At 55.3% G+C, this 21,388-nt stretch overlaps 1 protein-coding gene and 1 long non-coding RNA gene across 10 annotated transcripts; one reads left to right on the top strand and one right to left on the bottom strand.

Annotated features, from left to right (window-relative positions):
- Positions 1-79: 79 nt before the first annotated feature.
- On the bottom strand, positions 80-14,208 carry LOC120889917 (uncharacterized). Of its 9 annotated transcripts, none has more exons than XM_078048400.1 (7): positions 13,768-14,021; positions 11,429-11,526; positions 8,894-9,031; positions 7,374-7,459; positions 6,793-7,235; positions 4,970-6,195; positions 80-4,292 (listed from the first exon to the last, which is right to left on the bottom strand). In XM_078048400.1, exons 1-5 carry the CDS (start codon positions 13,935-13,937, stop codon positions 6,909-6,911), a joined length of 819 nt encoding a protein of 272 aa, XP_077904526.1. In that variant the 5' UTR covers positions 13,938-14,021; the 3' UTR covers positions 80-4,292; positions 4,970-6,195; positions 6,793-6,908. The 9 variants fall into 9 exon arrangements, 7 of the variants coding, with proteins under 7 accessions (XP_077904526.1, XP_077904527.1, XP_077904528.1 ...); XM_078048401.1 differs by having other exon boundaries at positions 80-5,818; positions 6,105-6,195; XM_078048402.1 differs by having other exon boundaries at positions 80-5,111; positions 6,105-6,195.
- On the top strand, positions 9,643-19,584 carry LOC144377380 (uncharacterized). Its single transcript, XR_013438346.1, has 3 exons — positions 9,643-9,731; positions 9,812-9,947; positions 16,370-19,584. It is a non-coding gene; the product is annotated as an uncharacterized LOC144377380 (long non-coding RNA).
- Positions 19,585-21,388: the final 1,804 nt, after the last annotated feature.

Raw genomic sequence — 21,388 nt, 5'->3', positions numbered from 1 at the left:
AAGGCGCTCAGAACCCAATCATTTCTCCTAAACTTTCTTGCATTGTCTCCCACGTGAGCTTTTGGGGGAACCTCACGTCTAAACCATAACAGTTTTTTATTCAAAATTGCAAAATGCCTATGACCCCAAACTTGCCCCATTACCATTTTAAACCATGCCGTTAGGTGACCTTGTGTACTTCTGTAACATTTTGCAACCATCAGCAGCAGGACGTTTCCATCTTCCCAAGCAGAGACTCTGTCCCCACTAAATGAGAACCCCCACTGGGCTCCCTGCAGGCCCTGGCAGGCCCCATGCCACATTCTGAGTCTGACTGTGCTAAGGGCTCACATGCGGTGTCACACTGCACTTAGTCTCTGTGACGCCTCTTCACTTAGAATATCAAGGCTCACTCACATTCCAGAGTCAGAATTCCCTTCTTTTGAAGGGTGAGTAATATGCCGTTCGTTGGTGGATAGAACACATTTTGTTCATCCATTCCTCTGTGGATGAGCACTTGGGTTGCTTCTACCTGTGGGCTATTGTCACCTGCTGTAATGAATGTGGGTGTACAATACACTTTCAATGCCCGAATTCCAGTTCCTTTGGGGATACACCCGGACGTAGGGGTGCAAGATCCTCTGGGATCCTCTGCTTTCTGAGCAGCCACCACATTGTTTTCCACATGGCTGACCACTCCCTGCCGCCAGCAGCACAGAGTTCTGATTTCTCTACATCCTTGCTAACACTTGCTTTTCTTTTTCTTTTTTTTCTTCTGCTTTTCCCTTGATAGTAATCGTCAAGGTTATTTGACAAATATTCTCTGGTTTGGAGAAAAGAGGGCATCCTAGGCAGAAGGGGCAGCTGGAGAGGAGCAAGGGTCCCGGCAGATGGGCAGAGTTGGGGGCAGAACGGCAGGTGACCTGTTTGGCCAAAGTACAGAAGAGTACCTGGAGATGAGGCTGGAAATGTGGCTGAGTTGGGGACGTGGAGGGTCTGGGATGTCCCCGAAGGAGTGAGGATGCGGCTGGAGGCGATGGGAGCTGCCGCAGGGCTGGGGCCGCGGGAGACAGGACCACAGAGGGGACACTGGCGATGTTGGCCAGGTCAGGTTGGCCGTAAGGAAAACAGGAGGTTGGGGAGCCGGATAAGGGAGGCCTAGGACAGTCTGGAAGGGAAGAGGAGCAACCCTTCCCGCTGAGCAGGTCAGGCTGAGCCCTTGTCCCTCACCTCAGGGCACCTGCTCAGGTGTGCAATGCTTACCCCACTGTATAGATAAGGAAAAGGAGCCTCGAAGCCGTCAAGTACAGAGCTGTGATGCAAACCCAGTGTTTTCCACAATTCTACAGGATTTACAGCACCTACTATGTGCCAGGGCCCGTCTGGGCTGTGTGGTAGCCATTGCTCCTGCTGGCTGCTCTGCGCTGGCCCCAGCCGCTCGAAGACAAGGTGCAAGATAAGATGCATGAAGGGAGCTCACTGGGGCATGGAGAATTTGGAGAGCAGCTGCTGAAGCTCGGGAGCTGTTCTATTGTCGCACGCGCATGCTCACCCAGCAGTCGCTCCAGCGAGAGGAGAGAGGGGAGTCCAGGGAACAACGGGCCGTCTGCAGCCCCCTGACCAGCAGCCAAGCTGGTCATCGCTGACTAGTGGGGTCCTCGAAGCAGGAGGGCTTCCATCGGGCAGCTGAGTGCCCGTGGGTCTGGGTGGCTGGATGGCACCTCCCCACCATCTGACCTAATTCAGAGATGTCATCACCTCCACTGGGTTCCACTCTCCATCCAGGTGTCAGCTCTGGGGACAACGGAGGGGAACACAGCAGACACGGCTGCTGCTCCCCTGAAACACGGGGTCTGCTGAGGGTCAAGACAAAAACACGAAGCCACAAGGACAACGGGGCCAGGCAGCCGTGGGGGTCAGGTCGGGGACAAGGAGGACAGCTTACCTGATGAAGGGCTGTCCATGCAGAGCCGAAAGCAAGAGCAGGAACTGCCCGAGCAATGGGGCAAAGGGAAGAGGGTTCCAGAGAGGGGGCAAGAAGAGGGACGAGAAGAGGCCTGGAGCATTGAGAGCCCCGGCCGCGTGGCCAGGGCTGAGCAGGCGCATCGGCCACATCAGGGAGGCCTGCGGCTCCCCGCGTGCAGACCTGGGACGATCAGGACAAACAGGACCAACACCAGAACCCCCGGCGGGCCGGGCGCAGGATGCTTGATGCACCCCCTTGGCTTCTTGGGTGGAGTTTTCTAACACCCTCGCCTCCAGGGGTCTGCCCCAGGAAGGGCCCGGTATGTAACATCTGGATCCCAGAGTTAGGGACGCAGGGGACGGGACACCAGGAGCTCCTGCGAGACAGCCCCAGGTCTGGGAGACTTGGCAGGGCAGGAGGAGCGGGAGGACGGGAAGTTGGAGGGCAGCCGTGGGGCCAGGGTCGGGACGGTGGCATGAGCTGCACCCACCAAGACACATGGAGTCCCCACTGCCAGCACCTGTAAATGTGACCTTGATTGGAAATAGGGTCTTGCAGATGCGATTAAGTTGGGAAAGGTCATTGGAACGGCCCTGATCCAACACAACAGGCGTCCTAACAGACAAGAAGTCCTTATGGAGACAAAGGCAAGATCAGAGCCACCTGTCCCCAAGCCTGGGGCTACCAGAGGCTGGAAGAGGCAGGAAGGACCCTCCCAGGGAGGTTTTGGGGGGATCCTAACCCTGCTGACCCCTCGGCTTTGTACTCCTGGCCTCTAGGACTGTGACAATCCACTCCTGCTGAATATAGCCCCTCGGTTGGTGGCACTCCTAACAGCAGTCATGCGGGTGGGGTGGGGGGAATACAGTCGGAAGAGGCTCCACTCAAGTCTGGGGCAAAGCAAGGTGCAGGGTTAGGTTTGAGGTGAGCCAGTGTCTGCAGGTTTTCAGTTTTGTCCCGTCCCCCTGCCACACCACCAAGACAAGAAAGGGCACAGGGTCAGTTCTAGAAAAATCAGGGCTTCTCATACACCTTAGTCCAAGAACATACATTCCACCAGGCAATGTCCACTTGTCAACTTGGTCTCCTTGGAGTTAGGGCACCTCTTTAAGTGTGGACAGAGAGGCTCAGACCCAGGTGGGGTGACCCAATTATCATGAGGATGTTTGCTGGAGTCTAGCTGATGAAAGTGTTGGAAGCCACCTGCATACCCAGCCCCATGGTGGACTACCATGTGTCACCAGCAGTTTAACACGTGGTGAAGAGGCTGTGACCAGGGCTAAGCAGTCGAATGAATCAGCCCGAGAAGGACGTCACAGAGTAGGCCCCATATTCACACAGTGTGGCTGCGTCAGGCCACTCTGACAAACACCTCCTAGACTTCAGCGCCTTAACACAGCAGAATTTTGTCTCTCCCTTAAGACCTGATCCGTTATGGAGTGTCAGGGAAGGGAGGACCCCCTGCACGGGGGCATTCAGGACCCAGGTTCCTTCTTTCTCATGGCCTGGCTACTCCCTAGGGTCTCAGAGTCCCTCACTGGGTCCCTCCCATCCCAAGCGCATCTGGAGAAGAGGGAGCACAGAGCATCCACAGATCTTCTGGGCCAGACCCAAGAGTGGGTGGCCTCACCCTCTCCCACATCCCATTGGTCAGAGCTCAGTCATGTGCCACCCTTCCTGCAGGGGAAGCTGGGAAATGTAGTCCAGCCCCCACCAGAGGAGACAGGCTACCAGACCTGGCTGCCACAGCTGATGGCAGGGACAGTACTGCCAGGAGGTCCCCACATGTTAATGATGGTTATTTAAAAATATCTGTTTTCTTTGAATTTTCCAAAAATTTCCAAATTTCCTGAAATAAATATTTTTTTCCAAGAAAAATATAATTATAACTTAAAATTGATAAAATATTGTCCAGGCTTCGGAATTCCTTTGGAATTTGGACCGGTTTGCTCAGTGGTCAGGCTTTGGGGTCAGATCTATAGAATGTGACCAAAGGAACATTGTGTCCCCTTCAGATGGCTCACTACAAATGCCTTAAAGTGGGAGCTTAGGAAAAAAAAAAAAAAAAACACAGAAGTTTATGTCTGACAGTTCAGGAGGCCGGAAGTCCATGGTCAAGGTGCTGCAGATTCCGTCTCCAGTGAGGCCTGGCCTTGGCTTTAGAACTGTCCTCCTCGTCCTCTTCCTCACATGGTAGAATGCCGAGCATGCTCCCCGGGCCTTTCATAAGGCACTATTGCCACAGTGGGGACTCTGCCCTGGTGACCCCAGGGCCCACCTCCTAGTACCATCACCTCTGGGGTGACACCGATCATCAGAGCATAGCATGATCTAGGCCTCGAAGTCCCTGTATCCATAAAATGAAAAATAAAAACACACATCGCAGAGAGAGTTGGAAACTCAAATGGGGAAACGTGAAGCGTCGTCACCCTGGCTCAGGGTGAGTCTGCAGCGGGGCTTGCGGTGGCCGTGAGCACTCGTGGCAGACTTCCTTCCGCCACCCTGCCCTGTCTGGGGTGACCGCCTACACATCCTCCGGTTCTCAGACCATCATCACCATCTCCCCACCCTCTCCTGGGGACCTGCCTCCTCTTTCACAAGGACAGAAGTGGGCAAGGTCCAGGGCCTGCCACCACCCTCCTGCCCTTGGCCCCTGGGCCACTCCCTCTACCCACTCCGTTTCTAGAACAGACTGCCCGCAGGGAAGTGCTCCAGCTGGCCACCTCTGCCCTGCATCATCCAGTCTCCCTGCTGCTCTACCACCTTGACAGCGCCCCCGGCTGTGCGACTCGCTCCACCACGGCCCCTGCTCCGTTCCCTGTGTTACATTTACCCAAACACCTACCACTGCTGGGTCTGCTTCCTCCAAACAGGCCTCCTTTCTCTGTTCCTCTGACCTTGCTCTTGTGAAGGTTACCACTGACCTCTCTGTTGGGACCTCTGAGGTCAGCTCAACCTCCCCTATGGCTCTACGGCCATCACCACATCCTCGTACCAGTGCACACCCCACGGATCCTTCTTCACCTTTTGGCCTCTCTTCCTCCACCTTCTTTGCTTGGTCCTTACTCCCATCTATGACCCCAGCGTTGGAATGACCAAGACTCATCCTTGGGTTCTGGGTTGGATTGTGTCTCCCAAAAAGATATGTTGGGGAATATTATTCAGCCTTAAAAAAAGAAGAAATTTCTGAGTGTTCGACCTCCTAGATGGACCTAGAGGGCACTGTGCTAGTGAAACAAGCCTGACACAGAGGACAGACTTCCTTCCCGTCCACCACGTGGTTCTGTTGACATGAGGAACAGCAGGCATCAGAGATGGCCAGCAGAGGGGCGGCTTCCAGGAGCCGGGGGAGGGGCAGTTAGTGCTCAGCCGAGCAGAGCTCCAGCTCAGGGAGATGGACACGTGTAGGTGGACCCCAGCAATGCTGCCCAGCATGGTGAGTGCACCTCATGCCGCTCAACCTAAAAATGGCTACAATAGTAAATTTTATGTCATGTGTATTTTTCCACAATATAAAAAGATAACCTAAACAAAATTTTTTAAAAATATAATTTCCAAAAAGATGTTGAAATTCTACTGCCAGTGCCTCCGCATATGACCTTATTTGGAAACAAGGTCACTGCAGATGTAATCAGTCAAGATGAGGCCATGCCTGATGGGAGTGGACCTTCAATCCTCATAAGAAGGGGACAGAGACATACAGGACAGAGGCCATGTGACCACATAGGCAGAGATAAGGGTGATACAGCTGCAAGCCAAGGAAGATCAGGAATGGCCAGCCACCGCCCAGAGCCAGGAGGAGGGAGGAAGGATCCATCCTGGGTCTCAGGAGACACAGCCCTGCTGACCCGTCAGTTCCAGATCTCTGGCCTCCTAAATCGTGTGAGAATCTCTTTTTGTTATTTAAGCTCCCAGTGTGTGGAAGTTTGTTACAGTCCCAGGAGACGAACACAGGCCCCTTCTCTTCCCCCTCCCTCCAGGTTGGTCCCATCCAGCTCAGGGCCGTCAGCTCTATAACCACGGATGCCACAGTGACATCTGCACCCACCCTCCCACCCGCAACGCAGGTTCATCCGGCCCTTGGCCCCCCTGGTTGGCTATCAGGCAACTCAGATGTGACATGTCTCCGACAGCACTTCTGCTCATCCCCCAAACTCACTCTTTCCATCTTGGTTAATGGATCCTCATCCAGCAAGTGGCTCTAGCCCCAAACTCCAGCCTCTTCCTGACGTCACCTTCTCTCGATGCCCCTGTCAGGAGCACCAGGCAATTACTGGCAGCTCTGCCTTCAAACCAGCTCCCTAACCAATGCCTTCCCTGGGGGCTTCCTTGGAATCCTGGCAGCGGCCCCGCGTCTGCCTGCCGTGGGGTTGCAGGGGGTCTGGACCACGTTAGTCAGATTTTCTCAGCTCAGAATCCTCCGGGGACTGCCCGCCTCCCCCCTTGGCGAACACCAAAGCCCTTGGTGGCTGGCAGGCCTCATGGAGCCCTCTGCTCCCTAACCTGGGCTCCTTGCCCACTCCAGCCACTCTGGCCAGCCACCTTGCTGTCCTGCAGGTCCCATCCAGGAGACTTTGCTCTTACTGTTGCCTCTGCTGCATGCTCTTCCCCGGAGCATGAAGTGCCCTTCACCCCCTGACCAAGGAAAGTGGCTTTTCCACGAGACCCCCTCAGGCCCCTTATTTTATACCACGAGCCACCTTCCCTGGGACCCTGCTCCCACGGCTTCGCTTCTTTCCTCCCCAGCGCAGTCTCTGTCCTCTCTAGCAGGGTACCGTGCTCACCCCGGGCTTATGCCCTGCCCCTCTGTGCAGGAACGTGGGCCCCGAGATGGCAGCAAGCTTTACCTCTTTTCCCTGCTGAGCCCCCCGAGCCTGGCTCGGTGCCTGGCACACAGAACTGCACAGTAGATGTTTAACGAATGCACGGGGACACGGATGGATGGATTTTCTGGTTAAGGCTCTTAATTTCTCAACATCAGTGTGGGTTCCAAAGGAGGCTGGCTGAGACGGAGGCTCAGAGACGGCCCCCCTTGTCTTGCTTGGAAGCTGACTTTAGATCCTCCTTCCAGAGGACCCAGAGGCATTCCAGAGCCCACTGAGCTAGCTTCCGGGCAGGGCGGGAAGAGAGGTCTGCTCAGCTCCGTTTCTTCCCCACGTAACTTCTCATTCTCCTCCACCCTCGATCCTGCAGCTCGGGATCCTCCTCCTCCTTTTTCTTGCTCGCAGTGGCCAGCTAAACAGCCTCCTAGGACTGTGGGGTCTCTGAGGAGCCTCCCGTGGGCCCAGCCCTGCAAGATGGCAGGAGATACAGGAAAATACAAGCTGCCTCTAAGACCCTGGAACTCGCGTGCAGGGGTGGGAGGGGGAGGACTTGCACCAGGAGCTACCAGGCAACAGCTCAATCAATGGTGGCACAAAGAACTGACATCGCAGGTGGGGCGCCGGAGGCCGCGGCTCATTCCATTGCCGTCATCTTCCTCCGCCTCCTCCTCTTGCTTGGAGGAAGATGCTCCTGAGAAGATCAGAGGGCAAAGGTGGACCTGAGACAGGGGCCAGCGCCCTCTGGCCGGGGGAGGGAAGGCAGAGCCCACTGGTCCTGCAGAGCGCCGGGCCTGTGTGACCCGGAAGAGCCCCACTCACCTTAGAGAGAAACCTAGGGCTTGGGGAAGGGAGGCGACTTCGCCAAGGGCACAGAGAAAGGCAGTGTCACATTGAGACCCTAATGCATGCCCTGGCCTCTCATCCCTTGTCCACTGAGCAACAGGAGGGACACTGTGGTCAGCAAGGAGCAGAACACTGGAGAAGAGCCTGTTCCCCATGGTGGCCAAGGCCCTGTGCTAAGGCTCTCCAACATGCTGCAGAAGCTGCCCACAGCACTGAGGGGACACTATGATTGTCCCCAATTGTCAGAAGAGGAAAGTTGGTGACAGGAACCCATCCATCAATCTCAAGGTGACACAGCAGTAGGGGGAGGGGCCCACTCGGAGAGCAGACTCCTAACAGTGCTCTCCACAGCTCCTTAGAGCCAGAAGCCCACGAGGGTCTTAAACCCAGCCCCGTCACCACCAGTCTCTGAGCCCTTTATCTGCAAAGGGGGACGACACCTCTGTCCTCAAATGTGTTTCCAGAATGAAAGGAGGACGTGGGTGGCTGGCCCAGGGAGGCACTTGGAGAATGGCAACTGTGCAGTGGAGCTGACCCTCCAAGTTCAGCGAGCTATTTTTTTCCTACTTATTTTTTTTTAACTGTGATAAAATACGCATGACATAAAAGTAACCATTTTAGCCACGTTCAAGGGTGCAGTTCAGCGGCACCCAGCACTTGCACACTGTGGCACGGCCACGGCCACATCCAGCTCCAGGACTGTTGCCACATCCACGCTGAGACTCAGCCCACTCCCCAGCTCACCTTAAACCCCGCCTCCGCTGCATCTGCTGGTTGGGGAGGCCTGGGGATGAAGCCCTGGCTGCCAAAGCAACCAGGAGACAGGAAGTGACGGGGAGAAAGGCTACAGGGAGAGATCCAGGAAGCTGCTTCCCAGGGACAATCCCACCGTGACCCCATCAGCCACAAAGCAAGGATCCGTGCCAGCTCCCCCACCTCTCCAATCAGGGACAGCAAGATGCTTTGCTGGCCTGGGGTCTCGCGGTCAGCCTCAGCATCCTCCTCTCTGAAGTGGGGTTGCAGATAAGGGTTGTATCATCCAAGACCCTGACGTGTGCAGCCCGAAGCAGATGCCAGTTGTAGTGGCCCTCAGTGTCAGCCACCACTGTCACAACTACTGCTGTTATTATTCACCCCAGTAACCAGAAACAGGGCAGAGGGCCTGTGTACCATGCACCCATCACCTCTGCCCTTTATGTCCCCAAACAGCCCAGCTGGTCCCCTCACCACCCCGAGACCAAGTCCTTGAAATCAGTTCAGCCCGAATGCTCAGAGCTCCTACCAGAGTAGGGGTCTGCTCCCGTGCTGGGCACTGTGGCCAAGAGACAAGCAAGACACCGAGCCGACCAAAGGATACGAGGAGGCAGACATGGGCTCAAACAGCTTCGAGTCACCTCTTCAGTGATGAGCACATTAGGTTCTGAGGAAGGAAAATGAAGAGAAGCAGAAGTGACCTGGTCTTAAGGGCCACTGGGGGATGGGCATGGGTCTCAAGGGGCCAATGCGGGGAGCAGGTCAAGGACCTGTGTGTCAAGTTTGCACTTCTCCTTGCAAGCGTCAGGGGCGATGGCAGTGGCAGCATCCATATTTTGGGGCACTGGCCCTGGGGCCTGTGGAAGAAGAGGGGTTAGAGAGATGAAGACAGGTGCTTCCGGTGGCATCTTGGGAGAGATGCCAGTAGCCAGGAAGGGAGTGTTGGGAAGAATGGTGAGGAGGGGCCGACTGCAGAGATTCCAGAGGGGAAACTGGTGTGGCTGGGGCAGCAATGCCTCCAAGATGTCCCTGTCCTAATCCCCAGAACATATGGGTAGTTTACGTTTCATGGCTGGGCAGAATTAAGGTTGCAGATGGAATTGAGGTTGCTAATCAGCTGATTTTGAGGTAGAGAGATTATTCTGGATTATCTGGGTGAGCCAATGTAATCACAGGGTTTTTAAATGTGGAAGAGGGAGGCAGAAGAGCCAGCGTCAGAGAGATGCTATTGCTGGCTTGGAAGACGGAAGGGGACCAATGTGGGCGGCCTCTATACTTGGAGAAGGCAAGGAAACTGATTCTCCCCCTGGAGCCTCTTGAAGGAGCACAGCCCTGTCACCACCTTGAAGCTAGCCCAAGGAGACCAGGTCAGACTTTGGGCCTGTAGACCTGAAAACAGTACATTTATGTTGTTTTAAACCATTAAATTTGTAATTTGTTACAGCAGCAGTAGGAAACTAATACCACCTGTCATGTTGGGGGGAGTTGGAGGAAGGGGACATCAAGGACAATTGGCCTGGGGACTGGAAGGATGGTAATGCTACCAAACACGGGAAGCTGCAGGAGGACAACACATGGGACAGGTACCCAGGTCTCCTTCTCTGACCACTGAATCTGAGACCCCAGCCCAGCACTAGGCACGAAGCCCAGCAACCCCTGTAGGGGGGGGGGAGGGCCATCTTCACAATTCTACAGGCGCTGTGGCCTGTAGAATGAACGGATGGTGGGTGGATGGCGAGGTCTCCAGTTCCTTCGGTCTCTCTCTCTCTCTCTCTTTTTTTTTTTTTTTTTTTTTTTTTTTGAGTATCAAAACAACCACAGTTGTAAGCTTCTGCTTCTGTAACAAGCCAGGAAAACAGAATTTTAACCTCAAGGGCTGATGTCAAGGCGGGATGAGGAGCCAGGGCCAGAAGGCATAAGTAGGACACTGCAGGTTCCCGGAGCATGAAAGAGTCTGAGAGCCGGTTTTTGCTGGAGGAGGGCGGGCAGGTGGGACTGGCCGGGACCCTCTCCCACCTGGCTCCCGCAGCAGTTCCCACCCCCACCTTCTGTCGAATGATGAGGGGTCCGGCTCGCAGGAGAAGCCGTCGCCCTCCCGGGCCTTTGTCTCGCTCCCGCGCTGCCGCGCACATGGTCCCCTGTCAAATTCCGGGCGGCTCCAGGGGACACGTGTCGGAAAGCCAGCAGCTCGGCCTGCCCCGCGTCACCATGGAAACGGCGGCCAATGGGAGGTCCGCGCCACCCGCGGGGGCGGAGCCGAGGGCGGCCGGAGTGGGCGGGGCGCGGGGCGGGGCCGGGGCGGGGCGCGGACGTCAGCCAGCAGGGGGCGGGGCCGGCCGCGTGCGGGACTCCGCAGTGCGGAGGACGCCCCCGGGCTGAGATCGGCACCGCGTGGTTTTGGTGACATCTTGACAACATTTTCTTGGCACTCCTGGGCATTCCGTAGCCTACCAAGTATAAGGTTAAGATTCTAGAGTCCTACAGAACTGGGTCCCCCTCTCCCGCCACACACAGCACCCTGGGCCTTGTGCAGCAAGGAACTGGACCTTTCCGTGCTTCAGCTTCGTGACCTGCTAAATGGGGTCGTTGTGAGGGTCCAGGGAATGACAAGCGATTAGCCCCAGCCTGGCCCCAGGAGGTAATCAAGGAAAAGCAGTGACCCCTAAGACGAAGGTCTTTCTTGAACCCCGTTGGAAGAGAGGACCTCATTTGGGGATGAAGAACCCTCTGCTCAGCTGGGAAATCCTGGGGTTCTGCCTCTTGACTTTATTGCCAGAAGCTGTTTCTAATGCCAACCTCCATGTGCTTCAGTCAAAAAAATGGGGAGATGAGTGTCTCCATGGGAGGATCCCCACGGCAGCAGCCAGGCTGCAGAAATCCTGGAGGCAGACAGAGCAGAGCAGAGCAGAGCATCTCTCCGTGCAGGGCCGGAAGGAAATTCCAATGCCAAGACCCGGGGGCCAGGACAGGTTTGGGCACTGCTACCCACCGGGTGATTCACACTAGCGTTTTGGCCTCTCTGGGGGCGGGGGGGAGGAATTTTTGTAAAACAATGAAGATTTACCTGCCAACTTCCCACTCAGCATGGTCGGGGACCTGAAATGAGGATGTGCAGTCTCATCACCTCTGAGATGTCCAGTGGCAGCAGATGCAGATGATGACCTGCAACAGGAGGGACAGGGTCCCTCTTACCTGGTTCCCCAGGGCCCAGGGCAGGGCCTAGGACAAAGGAACATCCCTTAGCCAAGATCATCAATGAGGCAGAATCCGCCTCACTTTTATGGAGTAGAAATCCATTCATTCATCCATTTAATAAAGATTTCTGCAAGTCAGCCATGTCCCCAGCACTCTGCTAAGAAGTAGGCTGTGGAGGTGAAGAAAGCAGTCGCCGCCCTACAAGGGATCACCATCCTGCTGGAGAAATAGGCATTAAGGGAAAAAATAAACATGCAAATAACACAGGGGCACAAATATCCATAAATGCCCTGAAAGAAGAGTGCAAGAGCCCTGAGCATGCCGGGAATCAAAAGGAGGGCTGGTGACAGAGAGCAGTGAGCACAGAGGAGAGATAGCAAAGGGAACCACGTGCAGGGCCCTAAGGAACGCAGGACATTCATGGAAGCGGAGAGTGTAGGTGGCACCATGCTAAGGAGCGTGGTTCCAGAAAATGACCGCAAAATAGGCTCATGGAGATTTGGACCAAAATGCACACCCCGTTTTTCAAAATTTTTCCCTGGATTCAGTTTGCATTCAGTCTGGTCTCCGCCGCCTTCTACCTCTTCCAATCTGAAGGCACAGGACCACCCAGAATCAGAAATGAGTTTCCTGTTGCTAAGCTTGCTCCACTGACTAGGAAAGAGGAGGAGACCACGAACAGAAAGATGGCAATTAGGGCTGGGGTGGGGTTAGGGTTGAGTTTGGGGTTAGGGGAAGAGTGGGGGGGATAGAGCTGGTTTTATGTTGGGGTTAGGTCGGGAGGAGATTTAAGGATGAGGTTGGATTGGGGCTAGTGTGGGTTTGAGATTAGGGCTGTCTTTAGGATTTGGGTCAGGGTTGGGTTAGGGCCGGGTTTAGGTTTGGTTTGGGGTTTAAGGTTGGGATTATGAGTTTGAGCTTCATTAAATATGTACATATAGCTGGCTCTCCACAGAATATCTGGCATGTAGTGGGTGCCCACAGATTTTTTTTTTTAAATGAATGAATGACTGTTTCATTGTGAAACCCACAAGACAAAGTGACCAGCTAACTTTATTTCCCTGGATATTGTGGTTATTTGTCTGTGTTTTGTCCTAAGAGTGAAACTTACCACGGCACTAATTTTATATTCTTCTAAGTCAGAACAACAAAATCATCCCAAAATAGGAGATGAAAAATAGTCTGAGCATGCCAAACAGGTGACCAGGAGAGGGGACCAGGGAGACAAAAGAGACAACCCAATGTGAGTAGGTTCTAGGCAACGGTCATAGTCCAGATGGGGAAGAGGGGAACCAGGCTTTTGGGAGAGGCCAGAGGAACCAGCCCAGCTGAAGGTCAAGTGTAGAAAAGGGGTGGGGGAGTGGGGAGAAAAAAATGGTGGTCGAGAAAATAGAAGAGCTGGCAGCTCCAGGTCCCCGGTCCCAGAGAGCCCTGGAAGCTCCAGGGATGTAACCCAAGTCATTCCTGAGGTCCGTGTGGCCCGTTGCTGCAGAGGCTCACTAACGAGCTCAGGAAGGACAGCAACCCAACATTCTTTGTAGGGATTTTCAATATTTTTCACATCATGCAAAGAATATTAAGGGGAGTCCAAGTTATGCCCTTGAGCAGGGCTCCTCAGACCTCCCTCCCCGTGGGCTCCTGCACGCGCCCCCCAGAGCCTCAGGCTACCCTGGGTTCTCCATGTAGCTTGGCCCACGGTGGGACCCGTGACAGTGGGACCGGTGACTCTGCTTCTTGGCCTCCTGTTTTCCTGGCCCCCACCCAAACAAGAACAGACTAGTCAGTGCACCTGGGCCCCTTCCCTCCTCCTCTGTGGTCCTGCCCTCCACCTTGTCACCCCATGGAAGGTGCTGGCCAGGCAGGAGAGAGCTGAAGACCGCGGGTCAGGATCCTCGGGAACACTCCTGAGACTTGTCCTCAGCACAGTATAAAGACGGCACCATCTTCAGGGGGCCCTGGGGAGCCGCGAGAGGATTTTGAGTCAGAGCGGAGCAGCTGGATTTGGGGGTGCCCTGAGAGCAGGGCTCCGTGTGTTCTGTAGGTGACCCTCTGTCTGCAGCTGGAAGTTCTCACTTAAATACACCGCGGTGGAAGGGGCCAGCGGTGAGTGGGTTCTTGAATTTCTGGTATATTCTGGATTTTCATGCAGGCTCAAGAACCCCAGGATCACTGCCCCTTACCACAGCTGCTCCAAGTCCTGTCCCTCACCTTGTGCCACTGTGACCTCCACGCTCATAGGATGGGGACCCTGGCTGCCCGCCTGCATGGTGGGGCTCCTGGACCAGCTCCACCAGCCTGCTCCCCTGGGCAGGATCCGCTACGCACAGGAACCTCCCGAGCTCTGGCTGTGGCTGTAATTCTGGTTTCCAGCAACACATAAAAATAGCTTCAAGGACATCCAGGGGGTGGGAAGGGGGAGACCTGGTCCCAGGGTTTCCAGGAGAAGCAGATACACACGACTCCCCCTTTCCCTCTCCAAGGGCCCCCTGTCACTCACAGGCTTCATATTTGAACCTCCCTGAGGACCTCAGGCCTCAACACACAGAGCTCCTTAGTCAGCAGCCTCCTCTCCCGCTTCAGGCACAGGGAGGCGTGCGGGGTTCCTCCCACAGCCAGCCAGGCCCAGCACCAAGCCTGGGAGCCAGGCAGGAGGGGGGGGCAGGAGGGAGGCAGGAGGGAGGGAGACAGGAGGGAGGGAGGAGGGAGGGAGGCAGGAGGGAGGCAAGAGGGAGGGAGGCAGGAGGGAGGGAGGCAGGAGGGAGGCAGGAGGGAGGCAGGAGGGAGGCAGGAGGGAGGGAGGCAGGAGGGAGGCAGGAGGGAGGGAGGCAGGAGGGAGGCAGGAGGGAGGCAGGAGGGAGGGAGGAGGGAGGCAGGAAGGAGGCAGGAGGGAGGGAGGCAGGAGGGAGGGAGGAGGGAGGCAAGAGGGAGGCAGGAGGGAAGGAGGCAGGAGGGGGGCAGGAGGGGAGCAGGAGGGGGGCAGGAGGGAGGCAGGAGGGAGGGAGGCAGGAGGGAGGGGGGCAGGAGGGGGGCAGGAGGGGGGCTGGAGGGAGGCAGGAGCAGGCAGGGAGCTGCCCAGCTATGGGTGGGGGCTCGCAGGCCTTGGTGCTCTCCTGCAAGGTCATTCCCCAGACCAAGGTGAGCCCACCCACCCAGGGGCTAGGGAGACCCCACAGCAGGCCCAGCTCCCAGCAAGGCTGGGAAGAGTCGGGAGGGAGAGGAAGACAAGAGGCACATTGTGAGCTCCCTGGCCCTCCTCACGTTGTCACCATCTGTCCCCATCAGACAGATGAGCAAGGAAAGGCTCATAAAGAAAACTGACCCCTAACAGGGCTCACAGCTGGCAGCGCGGAGCCAGCCCTGACCCTGGGGGACTCAGGAGCCTGTACCAAAGGCAGACTGAGCGTGGAAACTCAGGGCCACGTCCGCTCTCCTCCCTGCCTCTCAGAGCCCCGAAATAGACCCGCTCCCTAGAAGAGCTCCGCAGCTCCAGGCCCAGCCCAGGCCGGCCCTCGGGAGCGCTCGGCTGGACTATTTCTGGCCGCTGCCCGGCCGCCACAGCAGCCTTCTGTGGTGGCCCCAGTCACGGAAGGCTGAGGCACAGGCCAGACCTCCAAAAGGGCCCACTGTCCAGCTGCCAGTCCCCAGGGCTGGCTCCTGGACATCCGGAGTGTGGGGCCGGAGGCGGCCGGGGGCTGAGGCAGAGAGCGCAGTCTGCACTGAGGGGGCTGTGTGCCCCCAACACGAGGGACAGCCCCAGGTCACTGCGGCCGCCTGAGGAAAACAGACCCCACCCTGGGAAGGGCCTCAGAGGCGACTCCCCACCAGCTCACCCTGTCTCTCTGTGTCTGTCTGTCTGTCTATGGGTACACTCGCACACACGTCAATGCTGGGAGCAGCCACGGTGTCCCCGGGGACACTGGGTTTAGAGTCCTCTGTGGTGCCTGCTAACCCTCAGGGGGAAATTCTCATCGGCACCATTTTTAAAAATATTTTTAGTTATGAATGGATCTTTTCTTTCACTTGTTTATTTATGTGTTTATTTACATGTGGTGCTGAGGATGGGACCCAGGGCCTCACACATGCCAGGCAAGTGCTCTGCCACTGAGCCCCAGCCCCAGCCCCCATTTTTTGTTCAAGTAGAATCCAAGTGAGGTGCACACGAGGCATTTGGGTGTTATGTTCTATACTTTTGAAAATTTTTATTTTCATGACATTGATTTATTGAAGAAACTGGTGCAGTTGCCCTGCGGAAGGCCCATGGCCTTGGCTTTGTCTGTCTGCTTCTTCACAGTGTCACTTAACTTGTGTCTCCATCCCTGTTTTCATGGATCAGAGTGGAGCTCCCTCCCTGGTTTAATAGCTGCAGTTTATTGGGGTATAATTCACATACCATAGAATTAACTTTTTTTTTTTTTTTTGGTAGTGGGGATTGAACCAACCCCGGAGCATTTACCACTGAGCTACAGTACGGCTTCAGCCCTTTTTATTTTTTATTTTGAGTTGCTTAGGGCTTCACCAAGTTGCTGAGCCCGGCCTCCAACTTGCAAGTCTCCCGCCTCAGCCTCTCACCTCAACCTCCCAAGTAGCTTGGATTACAAGCATGTATCACTGCCCCTGGCAAAATCCACCCTTTTTAAAGAGTCTAACTCAGTGGTTTATAGTATGTTCACAGAGTTGTGCAACCTTTGTCACTACAACATTTTCACCACCCCAACAAGAAACGTCGTACCAGTTAGCACTACTCCCCCGGCCCTGGGTGTCAGCCCTCCGCAACCACTAATCTGTTCTTTCCTTCCGTGGATTTTCACAGGAGTGGGATCATACAATAAAAGGCTTGCTGCGTCTGGCTGCTTCTACTGAGCGTGTGATCGAGACTCGTCCCTGCATAGCACGGTTCGGGACTTCATCCCTGTTTATGGCCAAGTACTATTCCTGTGGATGCTGTGACCATTTCCCTGACCCACTCATCCGCTGGTGGACTTCGGGGCTGTTTCCGCTTTGGGCCTGTGATGACTGCAGCTGCCGTGAGCGTGTGTGTGAGCGTGGTGTGGGTGTCTGCTTCCAGTTCTCTTGGGCTGATGCCGAGGACTGGACCCTCTGGCCGTAGTTTCCCAATCAGTGTGCTGCAGTGCGGGGACTGCAGGCTGGGTTCTGCCTTATCTTGGCCCCAGAGTAATGGAGTGCGGCCACCATGGACTGAACCTCTGAAACGGTTTCCCCAAGATGATCTTCTCGCCTAGGTTGACCTTGGGTGTTTTAGTGGCTTTTTTTTTTAGTTGTAGATGGACACAGTATCTTTATTGCCCCAGCCCCGCTGGTCCGTTTTTAGGTTCCTTTTCTCGCAGTGTTGCTAGCGGAGGTGAAGTGTCCCTTGTGGCTTTGATTTGATCCCCCCGATGACCAACAGCGCTGAGCACCTCTTATTGCCATTGATACCTATTCTTTGAGGGACTTTCCATTGAAATCCTTTGCCCATTTTTAAATTGCCTTCTTTGTCCTTTATCAGCAAGTCACAGGACTTCTTTATGTATGCTGCTCTGCGTCCCTGGTCAGCTGTGTGGTCTGCAGAGGTGTTCTCTGATCCTGTGGCTTACCTCCTTCTTTGTGTCCTTTGAAGCACAGGAGCGTGTAATTTTGCTGAAGTCCATTTGTCTATTTATTGTCTGTTTATGTTTCTATGGTTGGATCTCATGTGTGTAATCCAACATCACAGATATTTACTCCTATGTTTTCTTCAAGAGTTTTACCGTTTTCGCTCTTAACATCTAAGGCTCTGATCCGGGCTGGGTGCAGTGCTGGGCCCGGCACTCAGGATGGTGAGGCAGGAGGATCGTAAGTCCGAGACCAGCCTGGGAAACTCAGTGAGATCCTGTCTCGAAATAAAAAGTAAAAGGGGCTGGGGAAGTAGCTCAGTGGTAGAGCACCCCCATATTCAAGCCCAGTGCAACACCCCCACAAAAGACTCTGGTCCATTTCAAGCTTCTAAAGTGACTCTGTCACTTCACCTTGATCCAGATCTGGGCTGGGACTCTCTCCCTGGTCCTGGGAGACAAGAGGAGGGGCGCGGTCTCAGGGCCTGCAAGGAGGAGGTTCAAAGGGCCAAACCCCAGTTGAGGGTTAGGTTAATAAAACGGCTGTGGCCAGTGTGGGCAGAAGAGTCTCAGCCACCCTGACGCCTCCAGGTGCTGGGCACGGACCCCCCCAGGCCCCTGCTAGCACTGGTCACAGGTTTCCTCCTGGTGTGTTGCCTAAGACTACAGAAAATGTCACATCCTTGGGCCAGTAGAGATTGCTCCGTTCCCCATGACCAAGGACAGGACTGGGAGAATTTTTGGACAACGCAGAGCATTGGGGGAAAGAACACGTGAGCTTCGTGGACCACAGTCAGGAGACTGACGTAAACACCAGCATCCGAAGCTCAGACAGGAGGCCGAGTCCAGAGCAGTTAGAAGGTCGGAGACTCCAGGAGGCACTCAAGTCGTCCAAGAGAAATGAGGCCCCAGGCTTCTCCAGCCCGGTCCAGAGGAAGCGGACCTGGGGCTGGAGAACAGATCCTTGGTAGTATCCCAGGCGAAGTGCAAGCAGGGGCCTCGCCTGGACATCAATAGAAGGTGCAGGGGAAACGACTCCTGAGGGTGCCTGCCACCGCAGCCAGGAAAAGAGAAAAAGGTCGCGAGGAGAAGTCCCCACCTCTCTGACCCAGAGGCCGAGCTCGCCCCTGCCGTCAGAACTCTGACCCCACCTTCTGGTTTTTCTTGCTGACCGTCTACACAGAAGTAGATGGATGTCCCGTGGTTTATGATGGAAAATATGTTGGGGAGGGCCTGGGTGGCCTGAGAAGACTCGGTGCCAGCAGGGACACCAGCTGGCTAGCTGCCCTGCCCCTCTGGAGAGCCCAAGCCCGTAGGGGCCTCCCCACCCCACGCCCAGTGGGTCCTCCTCTACGAGGCAGGAGGGGAAGAGGGTCAACAAGGAGGCAGCCAGTGGGGAGGCCGAGAACACAGGGAGGCCGAGAGCCAGACCTGGTGGCCAGACTGAGCTGGAATCCACCCACCCCGCTGGGCTGACAGGGCACCCGGGCAAGTCGGTTCAGCTTCCTGAGTGTGAATTCCCCCTCTGTGAAATAGGGGTAGTGACAACATGCATTTCCCAGGGCCCCTGTGACAATGACACAGGATCCCCTTGTAAGTATTCTGCTTTGGTTTTTGTTTGGTTTGGAACCAGGGATTGAACCCCAGGTGCTTAGCCACTGAGCCACATCCCCAGCCCCCCTTTATATATATATATATATATTTTTTTTTTTTAATTTTGAAACAGGGTCTTGCTAAATTGGTTAGGACCTCACTAAGTTGCTGAGGCTGGCCTCAAACTTGTGATCCTCTTGTGTCAGCCTCCTGAGCTGCTGGGTCACAGGCGAGTGCCACTGCGCCTGGCCTTGTGAACTCTAGTGATTGTTGTCTTTACTATTGTCATTGTGACACTTGCCACCATTTATATCCCACTGCTGGTGTGACGGTTGGCAGCCGGTAGAGAAACAGTTTCTCTGGATTCTTAGCCTTTGTGATTCCCAGTGGCCCCGGGACCCCTGAGTTCACCCTGGGGAGATGCCTGGGAGAGGCAGCCTGCTGAGAGCCATTGCCAAGTAGGAATGACGCATCGAAATTTTCTTGTCAGCCTACCCCATTTGCTTAGAGGAAGGACTCTCCATTGTGGAAATGGGCTGGCCTTTGGACCCAGGTCATTTGCAGTGACATTGCCTGTAGGCTTGAGTAAGGTGACCTTGCTCAAGGACCAGGGTGGATCCGGGTTTAGGGAGTATCCTGCTCCTTGGGTTTAGGGTGGTTCCAGGTTTAAGGTGTACCCTGCTGGGAATAGGGCGTATCCTGCTGCCTGAGGCACTCCTGCTCCTTGAGTTCCCACGGGATTCAGAGAGTATTTGGAATTCAGAACGTGAATTTCCCCAGAACGTGTTTGTAGAGTGCCGGTGTGAGTTTGGGAATAAAGAGTTGCTGTTTGAATCTACAAGGCTGTGAGTGGCTCGTGATTTTGTGCCCAGCCAGACTGCGGCAGCAGCCCCTGCTGCTTGTGCTACCTGAGCAGGAACCTCAGAAGGCCTGCATGGCTCAGATGGGGTCCAAAGGCAGAGGCCTGCCAGGTCCTTCCCCCGGAGGCAGGTGCACTCACTGGTGTCCCCATTTTACAGAACAGAAAACCGAGGCTCAGCGAGGTTGAGCCATTTATCAGTGCACAAATACTTTTTTGCTAAATTTATGGCTAAGTGTTTTATTCTTTTTTATGCTAATGCAAATGGAATTGTTTTCTTGATTTCGTTTTCAAAGCTTTCGTTGCTAGTGTATAGAAATACTATCCATCTTCGTATATTGATCTTGTACTCTGCGACCTTGCTAAATTCATTTTACCTGTAAGGACTTGAACCTGGGTCATTGTTCTTACCTACCAGCTACATCCTTCTCCCCAGACCCTGGGCCACTTGAAAAGCACGCGTCAGATTGGCACAACGGGGACAGGGCACAGTAGACATCCCATCCCCGTCCTGTGCCCCTAGAAGGCTCCAGGACAGAACCATGGGGTTGGGATCTGGGGCAGTGCTGCAGCCCTTTGTGGGGCCCTCAGCATCCATGGTGGCGACTCCCCCAAGCTCTGGGCTGAGGGGCATCCAGGTACCCCTGAGGGCTCAGGCTAAGCTGTAGCCAACACAGACCTAGGGGCTTTCAAAGCAGCACTGGTACATCACCTTCCACATTCCTCAACCCACTCACAGAGCCGAGGGCAGAAGTGGAGGTTTCTTTCTAGTCGGCTCCTGTGAGCTGCGGATCCCAGATGCGCATCTTAATTCTGACCAATTAGCGAACCAGCTCCTGAGGACCCTCCCTGCATCCGCCTTCCAGGGAGCCAATTCAGCTTTCTAGATCATTCCATCCTTGTTCCTCACTCCGCAGACTCACTCACCTCTGAGCGCCAGGTGGGGGTTCCAGGACAACCAAAACAATAGCTGAGCTGGGCACAGTGGCACTCGCTTGTAATCCCAGTGTGTCGGGAGGCCGAGGCAGGAGGATCGAAGGCTCGAGGCCAGCGTCAGCAACTTAGTAAGGCCCTGTCTCAAAATAACAATTAAAAGGGCTGGGGATGTGGCTCATGGTTCAAGCACCCCTGGGTTCCATCCCAACAAAAGCCAAGGACAGTGGTGACTGCTATTCTCTGTCTTGTGAACCTCTCCTTCAAGCAATCAGCAGGTTCATGGTCAAGCTGTGCCAGGCATAGCAGGGATCGGGGACCCAGGTCCCTGCACCCAGGGAGTGACACAGCCCCGTCTCCAAGCCCCTGAGGGGCTTCCAACACCATCCCCCTGAAGCTCAGAACAACCCGTGAGCCACGAGCTGTCATGACTTTACGGACAAATATTTATTAAAAAATATCCACTGAGCAGCTACAGGGTGTTCCTGCAAAGAGCGGACACATACCCATGACGGACACCAGGTCCCTGCTCCTTGGAAGATGCTCCCCAGGAGGCCACACTGGACGGGACAGGGGAAGAGGGGACAGGAGGGGACAAATGATGCTGAAGGCTGTGGATGGAAATGAGGAGAAGTAAGAGGGGAGGGACCTCGAGGAGGCCACCTGTCGGCCACGGCCACGGCCACGGCTGAGGAGCCAGCGTGCGTGGTGAGGGGGTGGACGAAAGGCCGTGAGGGGAGCAGAGAGCAGGGGTCAGGAGCAAGGCCCGAGGGAGCAGGCCAGACGGCGCCCCTGGGCACCAGGGCCAGGACAGGAGCAATGGGGAGCTGAGGCCCCGGGTGCGGGCAGGGGC

This window comes from Ictidomys tridecemlineatus, chromosome 4 (genome assembly GCF_052094955.1).
Source record: "Ictidomys tridecemlineatus isolate mIctTri1 chromosome 4, mIctTri1.hap1, whole genome shotgun sequence".
NCBI lineage: Eukaryota > Metazoa > Chordata > Mammalia > Rodentia > Sciuridae > Ictidomys > Ictidomys tridecemlineatus.
This window is presented reverse-complemented; position numbering and strand designations above follow the sequence as displayed.